Genomic DNA, 25316 nt, shown 5'->3' with positions numbered 1-25316 from the left:
TAAGCAATTCAACTGTTAAACAGAGAAATAGTTTTGGTCACTCAACTTCAAATCCACATTTCCAAAGATAACAGCAGATAATGTTTCCAATGGGTAGTTGTTTAATTGATCTGATTTTTTGGGAAGTCAAAATTTTCAGGGAAAATTTTGAAGGCACCCTTGGGGTGCAGTGATTAAGCATTCAGCTGATAACTAAAAGAGCAGTAGTTTGAGCCCATCAGTCGCTCTGAGGGAGAAGGATGTAGAAATCTGCTTCCTTAAAGACTTATAGACTTGGAAACCCTATGGGGCAGTTCTACACTCTTTTATAGGGTTACTAAGACTCAGAATCGACTCGACCACAATGGGTTTGGCGTTTTGTTTTTTTTTTTTAATACATCTAAGGGCCACACAGAAACCTTGGCGGCATAGTGGTTGAGTGCTATGGCTGCTAACCAGATGGTCAGCAGTTCAAATCCACGAGGCGCACCTTGGAAACTGTATGGGGCAGTTATACTCTGTCCTATAGGGTTGCTATGAGTTGAAATCGACTTGATGGCAGCGGGTAAGGTCCTTAGGTTGCACAAATGCTTTGTGCTCAACTACTACCCTAAATGTTGGCAGTGTGAGCCTACCCAGCGATGCCATGAAAGAAAGGCCTGGTGATCTTCTTCTGAAAAGATTACAGCCAAGAAAACCCTATGGAACAGTTCTACTCTGTAACACATGGGGTAGCCATGACTGAGAATCAACTTAACAGCAAGAGATCTGGTTTTTGTTTTGGGGTTTTTTTTTTCCGGTTTTTGATTCACTTCTTCAACTGTCTCAGTATCTACTTCAGTTATTGAAGAGATAAAGAACTGGGACCAAACTGATGGGCAGAGCTGTAAAAATAATTATGAGAGTGGCCCAACTGTACCTAAGAAAATTAATTTTTTCCAAATGAAACCCCAGTGTAGTCACATCACTTATAATCCTGTTTTTATAATACTGATTTCCATAGAATACAAATTCTTCATGTTACTAACAGGCAAGCCCAAAACAAGAGGTTTCACTAGCACATGTCTGGAAACTACTGAATTTAAGAAAGAAGTTTCTTTACTGTGGTTCTTCTCAATACTTATAATTAGTATGCTAATATACACTGTTTAAGAAATCAGGCAACACAGTCCATTAGGCAAATTTGCTTCAAAAGAGCTCTCTAAAGTTTTAAAAAGCAAAGATGTTACTTTGATGACTAAAGTATGCCTGATCCAAGCCATTGTCTCTTCAATAGCCTCACGTGCATGTGAAAGTTGAACAATGAAAAAGGAAGACAGAAGAACTGATGCATTCAAATTATGGTGTCGGCAAAGAATACTGAACACACAGTGGAATGCCAAAAAGAACAAACAAATCAGTCTTAGAAGAAATGCAACCAGAATGCTGCTTAGAAGCAAGGATGGCAAGACTTTGACTCACTTACTTTGGATACATCATCAGCAAAGACCAAAACAAACTCTCTCTCACACACAAAGTACACATGAAAAGGACATCAGTGAGATGGGCTGATACAATACAATAGGCACAACAATGGACTCAAACACACTAACGATCAGGAAGACGGTGCAGGACTGGGCAACACTTTGTCCTGTTATACGTCAGGTTGCCACGAGCTGAAGTCAAGCTGAGGGCCACTAACAACAACATCTATAAAACCTAAAACGGTGTGCACAGTGATGGTCAAATTTAGGTGGCCACAGAATGGCCCCCCCCCAAAATGCCCATGAACACCTCACCAAGATATAAAATTGTGAAAAAGCCACTTGTATACCATCTCTTGTACCTTTGCATGTGATCAGAGTGAAAGCATCTTGCCTTCTTAAAAAAGGATATATATCTGCTGGCACAACATTATAGCGTCTACAGCATAAATCATCGTGAGAAAAACAAGACCCTTGAAACACAAAATCAGACCAAATCTCCTTTCGAGTATGGATCCAGGCGTGGTGACAAACATGACAGCGCGGTACTGTCTCACTTAGCTACCAAGCCTTGTTTACTGAACCAGATATGGCTGATATTGTTTCTGATATTTGGAAGGAAGTGCTAGGTTTTCCATTCTTTGTTTGCTTTGTTTCTGATATTTGTTTCTGATATTTGGAAGGAAGTGCTAGGTTTTCCATTCTTTGTTTGCTCAGAGTTTTTATGGTGAATGGATATTGAAATTAGTCAAGTGCCTTTTCTACACCTACTGAGATGATCATTTTTTTTTGTCCTTTATTTTGGATACAGGCAGTCTCCGAGTTACTAATGAACCAACCTCCGTAAAGCTTATTACATTAAAAATTCGAGTACATACAATGGTTCATGGTAACAAACAGGTGCTACTTTGCAATCTGCATCAAAACATTACTATTATTACTATTATATTATTATGTTAAAGATGTTTTAGTGCATCTGTAAGTGTTTCTTTGATGTTTTTTTCTGTATAGAAAGGCAGGCTACATACTGTATACTAAGAAACACGTTTGACTGACTGATGTTAGATACAAACCATACCTAACTATTCCAACTTATGTACAAATCTGACTTAAAGACGGACTCTGGAATGGAGTTCATTCGTAACCTGGGAACTGCCTATATATGATAAGTCACAAAGATTGATTTTCTAATGTTAAACCAATCTTGCATTCCTAGGGCAGATCTCATTTGGTCAGGATGTATCATCCTTTTTATGTACTGTTGGATTCAACTACTGGGTTTGGGATGATTGTTTTTTTGGATTCAACTTGCTAATATTTTCTTAAGGATATGTGCATCTTTGTTCATGAGAGATACTGGTTTATAATGTTCTTTTTTTTTTTTTTTTTTTTGGTACTTCTCATTTTGCTATCAGGATAATGCTGGTCTTATAAAATGAGTTGGGATATATTCTCTCCTTTTTTATTTCCTAAAAGACAATATAGTTTTTACTCACTGGGTGAAGATGCATTTACAAAATCAACTTGCTCTGGTATGACTGAAAAAAACCACTCACGGATTAGCTAGTTTTCTTGACTATATGACCGTATAAGCAGCCATTCCTGTAGGCATGACGGTATGTACAGGTAGTCCCCAACTTACAACGCGGTTCCGTACCCATGACTCCATCATACGTCGATTCTGACATAAGCAGGCTATCTTTTTTTTTAAGTTTTCATTATTATTGCCTTTTATTATCAGTAGCTTTATAAATCCAATTCTTATTTGTCTTTGGAGAGCAGAAACATTAAATATAAACTTACAGATACATTTTAATACACACATAAAAATATATACAAAATCATAAAATTTACTCCGACAATGAAGGAGAGTTGGATGTCACTGACGTTTTGTCAGTTGTGGCAATAACTCCACTTGTGGAAGGTTCTGGATCATACGGATTATCCCCGGGAATGGGGATAGCATTTCTAGTCAGAAAATTAGTGAGAGCTGTCTGTAGGTTCCATTTCTTTTTGTTCTTCATAAATTTCACGGTAACATCTCACTGCTTCCCGAATCTTCCTACTGCCTTTAGCAAAGCCATCGGCATTTGGGTCCACGTTTTCAAGCAACTGAAACTCCTGATTTAGTTTAGAAAAAACTCCAGCTAATCCTTTCACTATAAACATTTTTGACAATTTCTCTCCTTCTCTTTCTTCATTATTTCTTTCTTGAACATTTCTTTCCTCTTCAAAATCCATTATGTCCTGATTTGTCATTTCCCCTTCTTCATGATCCATGAGCTGTCCCAGACGGCTTAAGTGTGGTTCAACGTAACTCAGGGACTACTTTTACTACTTAACAAACTAGCCCAGTGTGTTTCAGTAAGTCATGAAGGAATGGAATGTTTCTTCTACCCTGGAGTGACTAAGAAACCCACGTACATCAGGCCCTCCTGTCAAAAGTCTGTTTTAACATTAGAAGGTAAAAGGAAACCATCAGCTGGAATTTAACTTAGAAAATTCCCAGAATGGAGGAAAGACAGCTGTATCAACTGCCGCGTAATTTAATGAAATAGGTTACTGTTACATCAGGATTTACCAATTGATCGTCATTGTCTGCCAGTGGCTCCACAGTCCTGAGAGCCTGAAGAAGACACAATAAAGGCAAAAACTTTCAAGTGAAAGAACGTAGAACATTCTATAGTCAGGGAAAAAGAATAGAACGACCACAGCAAACGGTTTCAAGCTCTTAACTCACTACATGCATAAAGCTCTCCATTTACCAAAAATTTAAAATTGGCCACAGTTCAATAAACTTCTACCCAACAATGCCTTCTTTGTACACAGTCAAGAGAAAATGTATTTGTAATGAAAACCTCTGTGCTCTCCACCACTGCAGAGGTAGGACAACCTTTCTATTCCTTTGTCTTATTAATGTACCAAGGTTTTAGTAACTCTAACTCATCTATGCAACTTTGTTCTTGGAGGCAGAGTCTTTGGGAGTATTCCCTCATTCTTTTGTGGTAAAGTAGGAAAAGAAAGCAAAAGTCCTCTTAGAGTTAGTCACTACAATAGTCAAAGCAATTTTGAAAAAGAACAGAGTTGGAAGATTTACAATATCTGATTTTAAAACTTTCTATAAGCTACAGTAATCAAGACAGTGTGGATATTGATTGGTGTTAAGAATGGACACCATTCTTAGAGTTAAGAAATAGACCCACATATATATGGTCAATAGATTTTTTATAAAGGTGTGAAGGCGATTCAATGCACAGAGTGTAGAAAGGAAAAGCTTAATCAACCTAAGAATGCACTCTGTGTGGGTGAGAAGGAGTAAGTGCCTGGGCGTAGGTGTTTTAGTTGTCTAGTGCTGCTATTAGAGAAAAACCACAAGTGGATGGTTTTAACAAACAGAAGTTTACCGCCTCATAGGCTAGTAGGCTAAAGTCCAAATTCAGGGTGCCAGGTCCAGGGGAAGGCTTTCTCCCTCTGTTGACTCTGGAGGAACGTCCTTGCCATCAATCTTCCCCTGGTCTAGGAGCTTCTCTGTGCAGGTCCAAGGGACGTGCTCTGCAACCAGCACTGCTTTCTTAGTAGGATGAGGTCCCCTATCTCTCTGCTGCCTTCCCTCTTTTATATCTCAAAAAAGACTGAAGTCAAGATACAACCTAATCTTGTAGATTGAGTCCTGTCTTATTAACATAACTGCCTCTAATTCTGCCTCATTAACATCATAGAGGTAGGATTTACAAAACACCGGAAAATTACATCAGATGACAAAATGGTAGACAATCACACAATATTGGGAATCACGGCCTAGCCAAGTTAACACATTTCTGGGGGACACAATTCAATCTGTAACAGTAGGGAAAGGAAAGAATAAGGAATGATACCTGAGACAGCTGGATATAACCTACATCTGTGGTTATCAACTAGGGGCAACATCTGGAGATACTTTGGTTGTCACAACTGGGGGGTTGCTCCTGGCATCTGGTAGGTACAGAGGTCAGGGATGCTGCTAGACCTCCTACAATGCACACAAGACATTCTACCACAACACAGAATTATCTGACCCAAAATGTCAACGGCGATGAGGTTGAGAATCTCTGAGAAAGGAAAGAACATAATTCTTTGACCAGAAACTTTAGGAGTAGGAGATACAGAGAGTTATCTCAACACTTTGGCCACCAATCTTCACTTGAAGAAAGTACATAACAGTGCAGTTTCCTGAAGGAAATGAAGCCTCTTTTACAGGCCAACACTTTTGTGGGCAGGAGTGCTAAAGCGAATTTATTAAAAAGTACAATTTACTTTTATTTTACCCCTGCTCCAACCTTGTTAAAATGCTGTAAACCAGGCAGGCAACAACGAAGGAACTGTAGAGGGCTGCTTTATGAGGTCAAACTAAAAGAATGCTAAATAAAGATTAAAGGGGCTACATCTCTTGATTAGCAAGACCATGATCACCAAGGTATACAAATGTGAACAGGCTCAAAAAGGGAGGGGTCGCATTTCTTACAGTCAGGAACACCGCTTTTCAAGCATAGACTGATATCTTGGGAGCACACTACCTCCAAGAAGTGGTAGAGGTTAATTACAGCAAAGTGAGCTAAATTACTAACTAAAATTAGCAGAGTGTAGGGTTTCAGAGCTGGAAAGGGATAAGCTATGTTCCTATCCTCTGAAGGCAAAACCATAGACAAAACCATGTCTTTCTACAATATGCTTATTAACCTCCTAATGTTAGAGCAAAACATTCTACTGAGTAGTAGAGATCACAGGTTTTCCAAGTCGAGCAAATCTCACAGCAAGATGTCATACACAGAGCTTCAGATACAGTGTGTGCTCCTGAGTATCAGGCACCCTATCGCATGACAGCAGCACAAGGATATAAATGAGAACTTTTTTTAAAAGGATAAAATGGAAAGAAAAAAAAAATTCCCTTTTCCTAGACTTGGCCTTAAATTTTTTAGAGAGAGGTCAACTAGAAAGGTCTAGTTAGAGGGAGAAAAGACATAAATAAAACCCACAAAATTCTTCTTGAATCTAACCTGAAAATTAAAAAAAAAAAAAAGTTTCTTGTATTTATCATTCCATATACCAGGTCTCGGAAACCCTGTGTGGCATAGTGGTGAAGTGCTACAGCTGCTAACCAAAAGGTCAGCAGTTCGAATCCGCCAGGCGCTCCTTGGAAACTCTACAGGGCAGTTCTACTCTGCCCTATAGGGTCGCTATGAGTCGGAATCAACTCGACGGCAGCAGGATTGGTTTGGTTTTTTGGTATACCAGGCCTCACCTGATCTGTATGGCCTGAGGAAATCCTCTAATTTCAACTCCAGGGAGAGCTCTCACATCAAAAACCTAAAAAGAAGTGATGGAAACAGGTACACCTTTCTTTGAAACAAATGAGTTACACAGAATGTAACAGGAACTTTTTAGGTACTATTCACTGAGTACATGACTAAAGTGTGAAACTTCAAGAACTGAAACGACCGTATACTTCAAAAGTTCCTAAAGCAGCTCACTTTTCATTAGCTATTAGGTAAATGCTTTTCAAATATTAGAAAACCTAATTAAATATAACAAGTGTGGACAGAAGAAAGCAAATGCCATAAAATGCCAGCCAGTAAGACATGAAGATTTGAAAATGCAATGAGGGGAAATACTCTCGAAATTTAATATTTAAAGAAAGTAAGGATTTTAAAAATCAGATATTTCTAGAATTTTATTTCAATATACTTTGGATCCCTGCTCTATCAACGAATGGAAGAGCTGTCAGTTGATCTTTGCTGTTACAGAGGATTCTCATAACTCCATTCAAAACACACCACACAGAGGCGGGACCAAGACGGCTGACTAGGTAGAAGCTTCTGCCGATCCCTCTTGCAACAAAGACTCCAAAGAACAAATGAATCGATTACATACATGACAATCTACGAACCCTGACCATCAAACACAGAGCTAAGGACTTGACCTGAGTGACAGGGGAGTGAAAAGCTGTGTGCTGAAGCAGTGACCACTTCCGGAGCCAGTGTCCTGCACCACAGCCCCGAGCCCTCGCGGTTCCCTGGTGCCAGAGTGATGGGGCTGATCGCGGCTTACTGAGATGCGGCAAGCACAGGATGCAGCTCTAACCCCCTGGAGTAACTTCGGAGGGGGCCCAGCCAGCGCAAGTAGGCTGCACACCGATGCGGACAGGAGAACGAGAAACCACAGAGAAGCGGCAAATGGTTTTGCAGCCTGGAGGGCAGCGTCCTAGCCAGAAAACCTTGGAGCTGGGCTTTGGACTAAGCGCGGAGGAGCTGATCACTGCTTCCTGAGACGGCAAAAGCAGGGGACGCAGCCCTAACCTTCGGGGACAATCTCAACCCAGCCAGTGCACACAGGCTACACGCCCCTCTGGAATCTCAGATGAAACAGTCCTCACCAAACAAGATAAGTAACTTTGTCTATATTGCCATGCTACTCTCTCCTATCATTGGAATTTCCTGGGCCAGGGAGTGAAGTGCCGAGGTTTTTTTTTTTTTCCTTCTTCTTCTTTTTCTAACCCAGTCACCTGGCCTGAGAGAAGCAGCAATTAACAATCAGGGGGAAAAACTCTTCCCTGACTTCCCTAAACTGGAATAATAATACAGAACCAGCACCAGCCAAGCCTAAGAGATCCACAGTCTTTGGCTTTCATCCCCACAGGGAACCAGATGGTTATTATAATGCAAAGGCAATTCTGATAGAGATCTGACTGCCATTGTTTTAGCTGGGCAGTGGAAAGGCAAGTTTTGGAGGCCTGATACCTCTCTACCTATTAAACAGAGCCCTCACTAATCCACAGCAGGGAACTGAGGGCTGAAGCTCCACCCACACCACCTAGCCACCTGCTAAAGGGGTCTGAGGCTAGTCATGCCTACCAATCTTTAGAGATACAAGCATTGGATGCCTAAGGTACAGATGCAGAGCCCACCCACCAGAGAGCTGGAGAGAACAGAGACACTCCTACCTCATTGGCACATGGGGGAAGGTTGTCACCATCCTGCCCTCCTCGGAGTGTGACCCCCTTCCGCTACTAGCATGTGGTGCATACAACCATAACCACTACACCTCTAAATTAATAGGTGAGAGCCTACACCACACACTTGGTGATCTACTATGAGGACACCTAAGCTGATTCTATTCTAGAATACTGAAAGGACTCATAGACTCATATATCTGGTAACAGCTCAAACCAGCTGGTAACAGAACATAAGTGATTCAAAGGCTACAACAATCAAGACAGTGCAATCTATTAGCCCACCTGGGTATACTGAAACAAAACAAAAGAAGAAGATAAGACTCAGTGAGCAAATATAAAATAAATCATTACAATATCTTATAGATGGCTCAGAGACAGCAGTCAATATCAAATCGCGTAAAGAAGAAGACCAAAATTGCTTCTACAAATCCCCAAATTAAAGAATCAAAACCTTTCCCAAATGAAGATATAATCCTAGAATTGCCAGATGCAGAATATAAAAAACTAATATACAGAATGCTTCAGGACATCAGGAATGACCTCAGAAATGAAATAAGGCAATCTACAGAAAAAGCCAAGGAGCACACTGATAAAGCAGTTGAAGAAATCAAAAAGATTATTCAAGAACACAGTGGAAAAGTTAATAAGCTGCAAGAATCCATAGAGAGACAACATTCAGAAATCCAAAAGATTAACAGTAAAATTACAGAATTAGACAACTCAATAGGAAGTCAGAGGAGCAGAATTGGGCAAGTGGAAGGCAGAATTGGGGAAGTGGTGGATAAAGCACTTGGCACCAATATATTTGAAGAAAAATCAGATAAAAGAATTCAAAAACATGAAGAAACCCTAAGAATCATGTGGGACTCTATCAAGAAGAATAACTCACGTGTGATTGGACTTCCAGAACACGGAGGGATAACAGAAAATACAGAGAGAATAGTTAAAGATCTGTTGGCAGAAAACTTCCCTGGCATTGTGAAAGATGAAAGGATATCTATCCAAGATGCTCATCGAACCCCATACAAGATTGATCCAAAAAGAAAATCACCAAGGCATATTATCATCAAACTTGCCAAAACCAAAGATAAAGAGAAAATTCTAAAAGCAGCCAGGGATAAAAGAGAAGTCACCTACAAAGAAAATCAACAAGAATAAGCTCGGACTACTGGGCAGAAACCTTGCAGGCAAGAAGGCAATGTGATGACATATATACCACACTGAAGAAGGAAAATCTGCCAGCCAAGAATCACAAATTAAGCAAAACTGTCTCTCAAATATGAAGGAGAAATTAAGACATTTACAGATAAATGGAAGCTTAGGGAATTTGCAAAAACCAAACGAAAACTACAAGAACTATGAAAGGGAATTCTCTGGCTAGAAAATCAATTATATTACATACCAACCCAACACTAGACCACAGGACACAGCAACCAGATATCAACCCAGATAGGGAAATTACAAAAATAAAAGATTAAAGAAAAAAAAATGCTCAAAACAGGGAATCAGTGATGTCATTAGGTAAAAGATGACAACATTAAATCAATAAAGAGGAACTACATAAAGTAGGCCTAGATCTTCCATATGGGGAGGAAGTCAAGGACATATAGGGAGATATAAGTTAGGTTTAAACTTAGAAAAATAGGGGTAAATATAAAGGTAACCACAAAGAAGACTAACAATCCTAGACATCAAAATAAGAAAAACACAAAGACTCAGCAAAAACAAAATCAGCCACAATGAAAATGGGGAACACAAAATTTACAAAGAAAAACGACTCGGCACAAAAAAATAAGTGGAAAAATTAAACTGTCAAAAACACACAAAAAAAGCATCAAAATGGCAGCACTAAACTCATACCTATCTATAACCACGCTGAATGTAAATGGACTAAAAGCACCAATAAAGAGATAGAGAGTGGCAGAATAGATTAAAAAAACACGATCCGTCTATATACTGACTACAAGAGACATGCCTTAGACTTAGAGACACAAACTAAAATTCAAAGAATGGAAAAATATATATCAAGCAAACAACAACCAAAAAAGAGCAAGAGTGGCTATACTGATTTCCAACAAAACAGACTTCAAACTTAAATCTATCACAAAGGATAAGGAAGGACACTATATGATGATTAAAGGGACAATACACCAGGGGGATCTAACCATATTAAATAATGATGCACCCAATGAGAGAGCTTCAAGATACATAAAACAAACTCAAATAGCATTGAAAAGTGAGACAGATAGCTCCACAATAATAGTAGGAATCTTCAACACACCACTTTCAGTGAAGGACAGAACATCTAGAAAGAAGCTTAATAAAGACACAGAAGAGCTAAATGCCACAATCAACCAACTTGAACTCATAGACATATACAGAAAACTCCACCCAAAAGCCTCCAAGAATGCTTTCTTTTCCAACACACATGGAACATTCTCTAGAATGGACCACACGTTAGGCCAAAAAGCAAGCCTTAAGAGATTCAAAAACATCGAAATATTACAAAGCATCTTCTCTGACCATAAAGCCATTAAACTAGAAGTCAATAACAGAAAAATCAGGGAAGAGGAATCAAACACTTGGAAACTCAACAACACGTTGCTCAAAACAATTGAATTATAGAACAAATTAAGGACAGAATAAACAAATTCATAGAATCCAATGAGAATGAAAACACTTCCATTCAGAACCTTTGGGACACAGAGAAAGCAGTGCCCAGAGGTCAATTTATATCAATAAATACATACATACAAAAAGAAGAAAGGGCCAAAATCAAAGAATTATCCCTACAACTTAAATAGAAAGAGAGCAACAAAAGAAACCTTCAGGCACTAGAAGAAAGCAAATAATATAAATTAGAGCAGAATTAAATGAAATAAAAACAGAAAAACAATTGAAAGAATTAACAATACCAAAAGCTGGCTCTTTGAAAAGATTAACAAAATCGAGAAACCACTGGCCAGACTGACAAAAGAAAAACAGGTGACAGAGCAAATAAGCTGAGTAAGAAATGAGATGGCCGATATCACAACAGACCCAAACAAAATCAAAAGACTCGTAACAGAGTACTATGAAAAGCTGTACTCTAATAAATTTGAAAACCTAAAGGAACTGGACAAATTTCTAGAAACATACTACCTACCTTAACTAACACAAACAGAAGTGGAACAACTAAATAAACCCATGAAAAAAGAAGAGATTTGAAAAAGTAATTAAAAACTCCCAAAAAAGAAAAGCCCTGGCCCTGATGGCTTCATTGGAGAATTCCATCAAACTTTCAGGGAACAGTTAACACCACTACCACTAAAAGTATTTCAGAGCACACAGAAGGATGGAATACTCCCAAAGTCATTCTATGAAGCCAGCATAACCCTGATACCAAAACCAGGTAAAGACCCCACAAAAAAAGAAAATTACAGACCAACATCCCTCACGAACTTAGATGCAAAACTCAACAAAATTTTAGCCAACAGAATTCAACAATATATCAAAAAATAATTCACCATGACCAAGTAGGATTCATACCAGGTATGCAGGGATGGTTCAACATTAGAAAAACAATCAACGTAACCCATCACATAAATAAAACAAAAGACAAGAAGCACACGATCTTATCAATTGATGCAGAAAAGGCATTTGATAAAGTTCAACATCAATGCATGATAAAAACAAAATAGGAATAGAAGAAAAATTCCTCAACATAATAAACAGCACTTATACAATGCCAACAGCCAACATCATCCTAAACGGAGAGAGCCTGAAAACATTCCCCCTGAGAACAAGAAGCAGATAAGGATGCCCGTTATCACCACTCTTATTCAACATTGTGCTGGAGGTCCCAGCCAAAGCAACTAGGTTAGATAAAGAAATGAAGGGCATCCAAATTGGCAAAGAAGAAGTAAAAATATCTCTGTTTGCAGATGACATGATCTTATACACAAAAAAACCTAAAGAATCCTCAAGAAAACTACTAAAACTAATATAAGAGTTTAGCAGATTATCAGGATACAAGATAAACATACATAAATTAGCTGGATTCCTCTACACCAACAAAGATATCATCCAACAGGAAATCACCAAATCAATACAATTTACAATAGTCCCTAAGAAGACAAAATATTTTGGAATAATCTAACTAGAGATGTAAAAGACCTGTACAAAGGAAACTACAAGATACTACTGCAAGAAACCAAAAGAGACTTACATAAGTGGAAAAACATACCTTGCTCGTGGATAGGAAAACTCAACATTGTAAGAAGGTCTATTCTACCCAAAGTGATCTATATAGATACAGTACAATCCTGATCTAAAAACCAGTGACATTTTTTAATGAGATGGAGAAACAAATCACCAACTTCATATGGAAGGGAAAGAGACCCCGGAGAAGTAAAGCATTACTGAGAAAGAAAAAGTGGGAGGCCTCACCCTACCTTATTTTAGATCATTACAGTACCACCACAGTAGTCAAAACAGCCTGGCGCTCGTACAACAACAGATACATAGACCAATAGAACAGAACTGAGAACCCAGACATAAATCCATCCACATATGAGTAGCTGATACTGACAAAGGCCCAAAGTCTGTTAAATAGGAAAAAGACAGTCTCTTTAATGAATGGTGCTGATATAACTGGATATCCATCCGCAAAAAATGAAAAAAGACCCACACCTCACACCATGCATAAAAACCAACTCAAAATGGATCGAAGACCTAAATATAAAATCTAAAATGATAAAGATCAGGGAAGAAAAAATAGGGACAACACCAGAAGCCCTAATACGTGGGGCATAAACAGTATACAAAACATTACTAGAAATGTACAAACACCAGAAGAGAAATTAGATAACTGGGAGCTCCTAAAAGTTAAACAACTATGCTCATGCACAGACTTCACCAAAAGAGTAAAAAGATTACCTACAGACTGGGAAAAGTTTTTAGCTATGACATTTCTGATCAGCACCTGATCTCTAAAATCTACGTTACTGCGAAAAACTCAACAACAAAAAGAAAATTAACCCAATTTAAAAATGGGCAAAGGACATGAACAGGCATTTCACTAAAGAAGACATTCGGGTAGCTAACAGATACATGAGGAAATGTTCAGGATCATTAGCCATTAGAGAAATGCAAATCAAAACTATAATGAGATTCCATCTCACTCCAACAAGCCTGGCATTAATCCAAAAAACACAAAATAATAAATGTTGGAGAGGTTGTGGAGAGGCTGGAACACTTATACACTGCTGGTGGGAACGTAAAATGGTACCACTGCTTTGGAAATTGATTTGGCACTTCCTTAAATATCTAGAAATAGAACTACCATATGATCCAGCAATCCCACTTCCTAAAGAAGAACCTTTACACGAACAGATATCTGCACACCCATGTTCACTGTAGCACTGTCTACAATAGCAAAAAGATGGAAGCAACAAAGGTGCCCATCAATGGATGAACGGATAAATAAATTATGGTATATTCACACAATGGAATGCTATGCATCAATAAAGAACAATGATGAATCCAAGAAACATGTCATGACATGGAGGAAATCTGGAAAGTATTACGCTGAGTGAAATTAGTCAGCTGCAAAAGCACAAAAATTCTATGAGACCACTATTATAAGAACTCAAGAAATAGTTTAAACACAGAAGAAAATATTCTCTGATGGTTACAAGAAGGGGGAGGGAGGGAGGGGCGGGGGATTCAATAATTAGTAGACAAGAACTACTTTAGGTGAAGGGAAAGACAACACACAATACAGGAGAGGTCAGTACAACTGGACTAAATTAAAAGCAAAGAAGTTTCCTGAATAAGCCAAACACTTCGAAAGTCAGTGCAGCTGAGGTGGGGGTTTGGGGACCATGGTTTCAGGGGACATCTAAGTCAATTTGGCATGATAAAATCTATTAAGAAAACATTCTGCATCCCACTTTGGAGAGTGGCGTCTGGGGTCTTAAACGCCAGCACGTCGCTATTTAAGATGCATCAATTGGTCTCCATCTACCTGGAGCAAAGAAGAATGCAGAACACCAAAGACACTAGGTAATTACAAGCCCAAGAGACAAAAAGGGTCACACAAATCAGAGACTACATCAGCCTGAGACCAGAAGAACTAGATGGTGCCCAGCTACAACCAATGACTGCCCTGACAGCGAACACAACAGAGAACCCCTGAGGGAGCAGGAGAGCAGTAGGATGCAGACCCCAAATTCTCATAAAAAAGGCCAGACTTAATGGTCTGAGACTAGAAGGACCCCGGAGGTCATGGTCCCCAGACCTTCTGTTAGCCCAAGACAGGCATCATTCCCAAAGCCAATTCTTCAGACAGGGATTGGACTGGACTATAAGATAGAAAATGATGCCGGTGAGGAGTGAGCTTCTGGGATCAAGTAGACACATAAGACTATGTGGGCAGCTCCTGTCTGGAGGGGAGATGTGAAGGCCGAGGGGTACAGAAGCTGGCTAGATGGATGCGGAAATGCAGGGTGGAGAGAAGGAGTGTGTTGTTTCATTATATAGCAAGGTGTATGTAACTTTTTATATGAGAGACTAACTTGATTTATAAACTTTCACTTAAAGCACAATAAAAATTTTTTAGAAAATATTCATGATTTTCTGCTATTTGATGCCATTTCTCTTTCAGTACTGAAACCACTGATGAAGTCATGACTGTTCTGACCAAGCATAATATGCCGCCATCCTCATCCAGCTGATACAAATTTTTACTACCGACTATGAAGGCAAACTAGTGTGCTCTTCAGGTATATCAAAGCGAATGAGCAATGGCTAAGGATATCAACCCACTAAGCTCCCTGGCATTCCTCGTATCAAAGTAACCCTTAATATTGACACCAGTGGCATCCTCAGTGTGTCTACTGTGGTTAAACACACAGCAAAAGAGAACAAGATTATAGTTAACAAAAAGGACTTTTTGAAGTACGTCATCTAGGAAACTGAGAAGTACACAGCTATAGAAGAGAAGCAGAGAGACAAAGTGTCTTCCAAAAACTTACTCATATGCAATCAACATGAAGGTCACAGTACAAGATGAGAAATTTTGAAGCAAGATTATGAGAACAGATAGCAGATTTTTGACAAAAACAATAATATCACCAATAAACTGGACAAAAATGCATCTGCCAAGCAGAAAGAATTAGCAGAAGTGCTAGAGAATGTCTGTAACTTTATTATCAATAAGATGTACCAGAGTGCAGGTTACACTAAGAGAAATCAGAGGACTCCTCTGAGGATGGAAATCTTCTATCAATGCTTCATTTAGACTTTCCAATTAAGACGTCTGCCAACTAGATCAAAGAAGGTAACAAAGCATATTCCCCACACTCAAAAATTCTATTAAGTCAAGTATAATAGCAGCTTTTTTTTTTTTAATCTTACATGCGCTGCTAAGTAATTTCTTTACCAGGCATTTCTAACACTTGAATGGTCATACACAGGGAAAGGAATGAATAAATTTTTTTCAGTACTGTAAATAAGTGGAAAATGAAATTATGTCCCAAAGAAAAACGCTCCTTTGAAATCAAAGAGACAGAGAAAATAAATGAATAAACCAGTATTATCATGTTTGTTGGATAAAGATCAAAGGTAAGTAACAATTTCCTAAAGTTGATGAGACAGAACTTGATTAGATCCTCATGTCTAATAGGCTACATATACTTCAAGAGAAAATTACGCAAGGGTTTGGGGAACGCCCGAGATAAATAAAATGACATACTTCAGAAAGTACTACTATGAACAATTTCCGATGGGCTAAGGCCATCTTACAAACGCATACGGCTGGGCCTCTATAATATAGAGAGAAGATGAAAATGAGAAAACGCTGCTGAGAGATGGGGAAACTGAAGTGATGTTTTAGAAGTCTCTTTATGTTGCAGGGTGGCAGAAGAGAAGAGTAAGAAGGTAACAGGTGAAGAAATCCTTGGGAAATGTAAGATTATTAATTACTCATTTTTCTTTTTAACAAAAGGAAAACTTGAGAAAATAAATTACCGTATTATAAGTTTCCACTGCTAAAAAATATATGTTAGTACTATAGAGAAATAATCTAATATTATATACTTTCTAATGTGATACAATATGAAGTTTATACCATCTATGAAGTATCCACGCCAAAAAATATTTAACCCGAATCTAACCATGAGGAAGCAATCAGACAAATCTAGAATGTGGGACAGTCTTAAAAAACCCACAAAAATAAAAACAATCAGTGATATAGAAAACAAAAATAAGAATGGATTTGACTCTTATGGATTAAATGAGGAATGTAATAACTAAAAGCAATGTGCAACCTTGATGGGATCCAAGATTGACAGCTAAAACATACATTTTGGGGGGCAACTGGGGAATCTGTATACAAACTGTGTATTAAATAATATTATGAAATTATCATTAATTATTTAAGGTATGACAGCGATATTGTGGCTATGTAGAAGAATGCCCTTACTCCTGGGAGATGTGTGATGAAGTGTTTAGGATGAAGTTCAAGACATCTGTAACTTACTTTCAAATGGTTTGGCACACACAAAAAGTACAAACCTACCCATATACATAAATACCTGTGTTGGCATGGCAGAGTGGTAAAATGTTAACAATTTGGTGTATCAAAAATTTATGTTTAAATTCTACATTTTACAGAATTTTTTTATGCTGAATGATCTAATAAGTAGTCATAATTCACATAGAGAGAAATTATAAATCTCATATAACAGAGGCACAAGACATCTTTCTCTCTCTCAAAAAATGCCACTACATTCACAGATCAAAGAAGACTCATGCCACTTAAAACCCACCCAGTGCCATCTTGTTGATTACAACTTATAGGGACCTTACTGTACAGAGTAGAAGTGCCTTATAGAATTCCTGTCTTAGTCATCTAGTGCTGCCATAACAAAAATACCACAAGTGGATGGCTTTAACAAAGAGAAATTTATTTTCTCACAGTCTAGGAGGTTACAAGTCCAAAGTCAGGGCGTTGGCTCCAGGGGAAGGCTTTCTCTTTCTGTCGGCTCTGGAGGAAGGTCCTTGTCCTCAATCTTCCCCTGGTAGAAGAGCTTCTCAGGTGCAGGGACCTTGGGTCCAGAGGATGCACTCTGCTTTCTTGGTGGGGTATGAGGTCCTCAACTCTCTGCTTGCTTCCCTTTCATGTCTTGAGAGATAAAAGGTGGTGCAGTCCACACCCCAGGGGAACTCTCTCTACCTTGGATCAGGGAGGTGACCTGAGTAAGGGGTGGTGTTACAATCCCACCCTAATCCTCTTAACATAAATTTACAATCACAAAATGGAGGCCAACCACGCCTGGCCTAACCAAGTTGATAGACAGATTTTTGCGGGGGATATAATTCAATCCATGACATTCAACCCTCTGGCCCCCCAAAAATCACACCTTTGCAACATGCAAAACATATTCACCCCATCATATCATAGCAAAAGTCTTAACTCCAAGTACAAAATCCAAAAATTCCTCTTCATCTGTGAAATCTAAAATACAAGTTATCTGCTGTCAAAGTACAACAGCAGAACAGGCCCAAGCTAGACACTTCCATTACAAATAGGAGAAACTGTAGGAAAAGAAGGGATAACAGGCACTGAGCAAGTCAGCAGAACACATTACGTTAGTCCTCAAAGCTTTGAAAACAACCCTCTGTTCTCTGAGACAATTTACACAATAACCCCGCGCTCCAGACCCTAGGTATTGGTAACACTCTCCGGACTTTGAGTGGAGGTCAACGGGCCCTAGGCTTCAGCTCTGCCTTCCAGGCCCACTGGGACAGCAACTCTGTTCCCTTGGCTTTAGGCACACCAATCTTCTCTTCCATCTGAGTAGCAACACCACCCTTAGAAACACCAGAGGCCATGGCCATGCCTTTTGAGACTGAGGCAGCAGTCTCAAAAAAAAAAAAAATTACAATCAGAAAATGGAGGACAACCACACATGGCCAAACCAAGTTGATAACACAGATTTTGGGGGGACATAATTCAATTCACGACAATTCCCAAGGCTGTAAATCTTTACGAAAGCAGACTGCCATAACCTTCTCCTGTGGAGTGGCTGGTGGGCTTGAACTGGCAACCTTTCAGTTAGCAGTCAAGCACTTAACCACTGCACCACCAAGCCTCCTTTCAAGCCACTTAGAAGCTTTTAAAATTAATGCTGATACATTCTTAGCCATCTAAATAGGCCTTAGAAGTCTAGAACGGACATAAACACTTCATTTAGTCCAGTGTAGATTGGATGCAGATAGTTTATTATCTACCTGCTTACTTCAAAGCTGAAGGTTAGCAGGAAAAGAAAATCCCAGCACCTCCTGGGCCTGTAAACCTTATTTCTACACAAGAACTGAAAATCTACTTTTTCCTTTAAAAGCTTTTTGATTTCAAAATGAATAATCAACTCTATCTGGGCTGCAACTGTATTTTTTAAAGCCTGCATATATCAAATATAATTCTTAGCCAGCATTTCCCAGCAAAATCACTTATCCAACCTTAGTACTGACACAAGCCCTAAAAGTAAGGATAACAGTTCACATTTAATTCTCAGGGCATCATTACTAACCATGCAATTTACAAGATTTTCTAAATGCTCTATGCCTAATTTTTCTTTTTTCTCGGCATTTAAACATGTTGTCACTTATCTCTAAATATGATGATCTTCAAAATCACCCTAAGAATCTGGCCACTCAGCGTCCACAAAACGAAGCTTTAAATGGAGGTATCTTTCTGTAAAAACACACACACACACACCCCTACTCCACCTCCATTTGTTGAAAAGCTGACATGCAAAAATGTAAAATTTAAAAAGATGATGAAAATACAACACTTATAAAATATTGTCAATAACTGAATATTTTCAAATACAATGACCAGAATATAAGCAGACAACAGAAAATGTATAAATAATATATACAACACTGCTTCTTGTATTAATTATAGATGAAGGGTGAATAGACAAATTAAGCGGAGATGGAATTATTAACATAGAATTTACTTTCAAATGATGCAGAAAATAAAATTTATTCGAGTTTAAAAAAATAAAAAAACGTGAAATCTGGGTAGTGCTAAGCCCGCCTATCCTTAAACAGGGTAAAAAGTTATACAATATGTAGCCTATAATTTTTTTTGCTTTTCTATTTATTTACAGCACTAGGTTTGGAGACATAAAAATCAAGAAAGAATCTAACACACGAAAGGAGATAAATTCTTCTTCAATTTTAAGCTTATCTGTGGTTTAAGAGTCTATAAAGACTGAAACAGAAAGTGCAGACAGGAATGCCTCACAACCACAAATCTCACAGATCACCAGTTAGTGTAGTGTGCTGGTTCCCAAAGAACCAAGGCCACGTAAAGTAAGGGCACCAACACCTAGAAAAAACTGTGGAAAATACAAGCACTAAATTTCCAATTCGAATATATATCAAAATCCAGGCTGGAGGAACAGTATATACAAACACACCAGGGTAAGATAAGTATGATGTGTGGGAGGATAGTGCAGGTCTGCCTCTTTGAGGGAAATGAGGCTTCACGATACGAAATATCTAAGGTCTCACCCTTGCATCTGTCAATGCATTTCCCAGTCCACCCCTAAAGAGGGGATTAACCATACTGAAAACATAGCTTCAGCTCTATGAGACATACTGAGTTCTGCAGGGAACTCAGGCCTTTCCATTCTTCTCTACCTGGAAGTAGCATCACTCAGTGGCCTAAGACACAGGATCAACATGTATTGATATCCACTACAGTCCAGACAGCATACAGGTGCTAGAAACACAAAGAAGACTTCTGAGAACTTACCACTTGGCTGATGAGATGGGCTGAATATAATAATAAAAATAATAATAACAATGGTAATAATCAGAGTAGACGACAAATGTTGAGTGCCAAATAAGAGGACTAGAGCAAGACAATGAAGGCCACAGGAGTTCACTGGGATAATTTAGCAAAGCTACAAGAAGAAGCTGGAACTTGAGCTTGGTCTTTAGGGGAGAGGAAAATATTCTAGTATTCAGGGATGGTGAACTGTGTGACCAATGCAGATTCCCTAGAAACAATAGTACTAAAGGTCACAGGATCTCTGTACAATGACTAGCAAGCAAGAAAGCTCAGTCTGTTCACGTACCGCCATGTATGGCCTACACCCTGCATCTCTTGTCTTGGCAATGGAATCCACAAGCTGTCCACTGATGCCGAAGTCACAGAGTTTAATATTTCCACTTCTGTCCAGAAGAATATTGGAAGGTTTGATATCTGCAAGAGACAGACGTACTCAGTGTACATGTAATCAATCAAATAAGTTATACTCTACAATACTTCAAGCAAAAATAATTAAACACCTTTGAGTATATAAGTGGTCAAGTTATTGAAACTCAGATATCTAAGAAGCAAAACATCTTCATTTCTCACATGCAATTGCTATCCATGTTTTGAGCATAAAACCTTAATGACGAGATTTGTGTAAATGTAACATAACAAAGTCATTTTACCAGCAACATCTTAATAATCCAGAAGATATGGAGGTTGATTTTCTCTTAACATCTTTATATTTACAAAACAGACAAAACTATGTTTTTTCTCTATTGGACATGAGAAGAAAACAATTTTCTGAATGCTTATCCTTAAAAACTTGATATAGAAAATGTATCACCACAAATTCAGGCATTCTAAAATGTTTTCATCAAGAGGCTGTATTCATTTACTTGTTTAAATTCATTACTTAACAGGCAATATGAGGAATATGAACTTAAGCTATCAGAATATACTAAACTACAGTATCAGAGGCTACAAAACTAAAAACAAAGTATATAAATTAGAAAATCACACTTTAGAGTGGAGCCTCACCTAACTTAGGAAAGTATCCAATGCAGTACAGCCAAAAGGCTGTGAGCTTTCAAATCAGAGAAGCAAAGGATCAAAATCTGGGTATGAACCTCAATGTGACTAGGGCAAGCTACTTCTCTTTGCAACCAGTTTCCTCATCTACAAAATGGCACAATAATTCCTACTTCATGGAGTTGTGAAGATTAAAACACCTAATATAGTACCCAGACAATATTTGTGCTCAATAAATGAAGCCACTTAATTATTGCTGAGAGATTTTTCTGATCTTAAATTGGCTGCAGCCAGTTTCTCCCAACCAATCCCTTCCTGACAGATTCTTCTCTACCACTCTGAGAGTGGGTAGGCTTTCCCTCAAAGCTGAGAAAGCCAAATCCCTTGCATTTAGCTCTTTAGGTCTTATATTCCAGCCAAATTTTCCCTAAATTATCATTCCTAACACCTTTTCCTCACTGATAATAAAACTACTACCTGGATATGCCAACCAGCTGTCTGGACAATTCTCCTCCTTTGCTCACTAATTCTCTATCCCTATCTTAGTCCCTCTGCCCATTTCATTGTCACTTTCATGGCTCAACAACACAGAAAACATGAGAGACATGTAGGAAAAACTGCCCTGCTCCTAAGACAGGCACAAACACAGAGTGACCTCTTCTTCGGGAGGCTGTCATGTCTAGATGTAACACTTGGGACTGTTGTAGCTGTTACTATCCCGAGAATGGCAACAACATATTAAGGAGTGCAGAACCAAGAGAATGGAGTTTCTCTGATCATACTGAATGGAGCTCTGATCATGTTGCGCTTGGAGATGCCCTATCTTGGGACTTATTATGACTGGTAAAAATGTCCTTTAAGTTTAATGCAGTTAATAGGATTTCCTGTTACTTGTAATCAAATGCTCTCTAATTACAGCAAAAAAGCTAATTGATAAAAAGACTTATAAACTCATTTAGTGATAGAAAAATCAAATTAATTTCGAAGACATTTTCTTTTACTCAGATACTCCCAGGTGGTGTGTTAGTGCTTGAATGTGATTAAGGAGTATCCTTAAGGTCAAATGCCCTAAAAATGATACTCTCATAACTACAAAACACAGCTAAAAGGAAGAAAAAGCCTAAAACAAAAGCAAGAAGAACTACAAGAGGAACAAAATATGTTATTTTTAACAAGAATGAAGTTAGGCTTCCTTACATAAAGAAAAAGGCAAAATTAAATGAAATAGTCTGATATTCAAGGTTAACTAATTTCAATGGCTCAATTTCAACTCCAAAGTAACTCAGGTAAATGGCCAATTACAATTACATCCTAATAACTAATTTCTTTAACCACAAGAAACAATGTTTCTTAGAATCCAAGATTTCTCGTTTCTCTGAATTTGACCTTTTATTTTCTATCCCATTTATTGTGTAGGCTGAATCACACATTGTCATGTATGACATTAAAGTTTTCCGTTACAGGGGCGGAGCTAACATGGCACCCTAGACAGATGCACCACACTACACCTCTGCAGCAAAGACCTGAAAAACCAAGGAAAACAGATACAAACATCAATCCTGGAATCTTAAGCATCAGATAAAGGCATAAAGAAGTAAATCAAATACTGATGGAATAAGAAACTGATGGAAAACAGAATGAGGAGAGATACAAAGTGGAGGCACCCTACCAACTAACACAGCACAGAGTGGCCTTTTTGAAGCACAGCTAGCGATGATCCCCTGTACAGGGAGTAAGGGAAGACAACTTCATGGAGCTCCAAACAGAAAACAGAGCACCCAGTAACCAGAGAAACACACTTTCCCACCCATCACCCTTTTAGTGAGTAGAAGCAAGAATGCCTCCCATTCCAGAAACCCTCACCCACTGTGGTCCACAATATGAGCCCTTCCCCAAGCCTGCCCCACCCCATACTGCCATACAGCTTTTTTTTTTCCTTTGTTCCTTTTCTTTTCCCCTCCAACTTAGCCCTATGTGACACCTCCGTTCTCTTTCTGCCGGCTCGTGCCAATCCACAATTTTTTTTCTTTCTCCCTCCCACCTAGCCCCATATGCCATCTCCGTCCCTTCCTGCCGGCCCCGCCACGCCATCGCAGCTACAGATCCACCAGTGCACTGGCCTACTGCCACTCCAGATCTGCCCCATCCCCACCTGTAAGGCCCCAGCTGGACCATTTTTTTCTTTTTCCTCTTTTATTTCCCCCTCCGACCTAGCACCATAAGCCACCTCCCCTCCCTTACCACTAGCCTCTGGGTCTGCCTAGCCGCAATCACCAACCCCTGCCATTTATTTTATTTTATTTTACTTTCTCAGTTTCTTCTACCTCCCACCTAGTCCAATACACCGCCTCCAGCTGGGGCCCATCATGCCACCACAGAGCGCCACCAGCACACAGGCCCACCACTGACCCAAGTACACCAAGCCACCACCTGCTAGCCCCACCCTGCTGTCGATTTTTTTTTTCTTTTTCTCTTTTCCATTTTTTTCTTTTCACTTATCACATAGCCCCATATACTACCTCTCCACATCCCGCCAGCACCCAGGTCCACACCACCCCTACCCACCAGCTATCCTTTCTTATTCTTTCTCTCCCTTTTCTTTCCTGTCTCGTTCCTAGCTTACCCCTTATGCAAACTCCACCTGTTCCTGCCAGTCCCTGGCACACTCCTGTGGCTACAGCAATCCCCAGCATTCAGGCCTGCCACTACGCCAAGCCCGCACTGCCCTCCTCTCCCACCACTCGACCAGCTGCTGAATGATAGGAAGTGAACATGTAACACCCCCTGTCCAACAACCCCACCAATATGGCAAGGGGCTGTGAACATTCCCATGCTGCTGAGCCAACATCAGAGGCAGACAAAGCAGGCCCAGTCAACTCATGAAACCACCATACAGCAAAGCAAATTTCCTCTGCCTGCTGCTGCCCTGTCCAACCGGACAAGGTGGTGACAGCTATCAAGTCCACAGATGAGAAAGCAGCAAAGCACGCCTGGCCCACCTGCCCTGACATATCAAAACAAGACAAAAAAAGCAGGATGAAACAAACGAACATACAATCAACAAATAAAATAATGTCTTGGAGACAGCAGACAATATCAAAACTTACAAAAAAAGCAGGACAAAATGGCACCAGCAAGAGACCAAAATAAAGGATCAGGCAACCTTCTGGTAGAAAAAAGGCAGTGGAACTGATATAGAATTCAAAAGACTACTATTTAGGGCTCTCCAAGAGATTAGAAAAGACTAGACCCACATTAAAGGAAAACACAGGCAAAGTAACAGAAGAATTTAGGAAAATAATACAAGATCAATACATCAAAATGAATAATCAAAAATCATATAAAAGCAGCAACTAGAAATTCAAAAGACATATGACAGAATGTCAGAAACGGACAACTCAACAGAAAGTTTGAGGAGCAAATGTGAAACACTGCAAGACAGAAACAGTGAGATTGAAGACAAATCCATGGATATCACCTTGAGGAAAAGTCAGAAAAGAGTTAAAAAAAAAAAACTGAAAAATTATGTGGGACACAATCAAGAGCAAAAATTTGCTCATCATCAGAGTTACAGAACAGGGTGATAAAATGGATAACACAGAGAAGATTGCTGACTGGAAGAAAACTTGCCAAATACCATGAAAAATGAAAAGTTTACCATCCAAGAAACTCAATGAATCCCATATAAGATACAGCCAAAAAGAAAGTCATTAAGACACATTATAATCACATTTGCCAAAACCGAAGACGAAGAGAGAATCCCAAGAGCAGTTCAAGAAAAAAAAGTCACTTACAAAGAGAAGACTAAACTCTCAGTCAGCAGAAACTATGCAGGAGCGAAGGCAATGGGAGGACATATATAAAACTTTCAAAGAAAATAAATGACAACCAAGAATAATATATCCTGCAAAATTCTCTCTCAAACACGATGGCAAACTTAGGATATTTCCAGAAAAACAGAAATTAAGGGAATATTTAAAAGCCAAACTAAACTTACAAGAAATATTAAATGGAGTCCTTCAGTTAGAGAACAAACAACAAA

At 39.0% G+C, this 25316-nt stretch overlaps 1 protein-coding gene across 4 annotated transcripts in view; it reads right to left on the bottom strand.

The window, feature by feature from the left end:
• The window catches only part of MAP2K4 (mitogen-activated protein kinase kinase 4), a 178793-nt gene that overhangs the window by 25622 nt on the left and 127855 nt on the right, over window positions 1-25316 (bottom strand). For all 4 annotated transcript variants that reach the window (XM_064271798.1, XM_064271799.1, XM_023556480.2 and 1 more), the window contains one exon: window positions 20565-20692. In XM_064271798.1, the coding sequence (XP_064127868.1) occupies window positions 20565-20692 (128 nt within the window). The remainder of the gene's footprint in view (window positions 1-20564; window positions 20693-25316) is intronic.

This window comes from Loxodonta africana, chromosome 18 (genome assembly GCF_030014295.1).
Source record: "Loxodonta africana isolate mLoxAfr1 chromosome 18, mLoxAfr1.hap2, whole genome shotgun sequence".
Classification (NCBI taxonomy): Eukaryota; Metazoa; Chordata; class Mammalia; order Proboscidea; family Elephantidae; genus Loxodonta; species Loxodonta africana.
The sequence above is the reverse complement of the archived record's forward strand: the minus strand, read 5'-3'. Positions and strand labels throughout refer to the sequence as shown.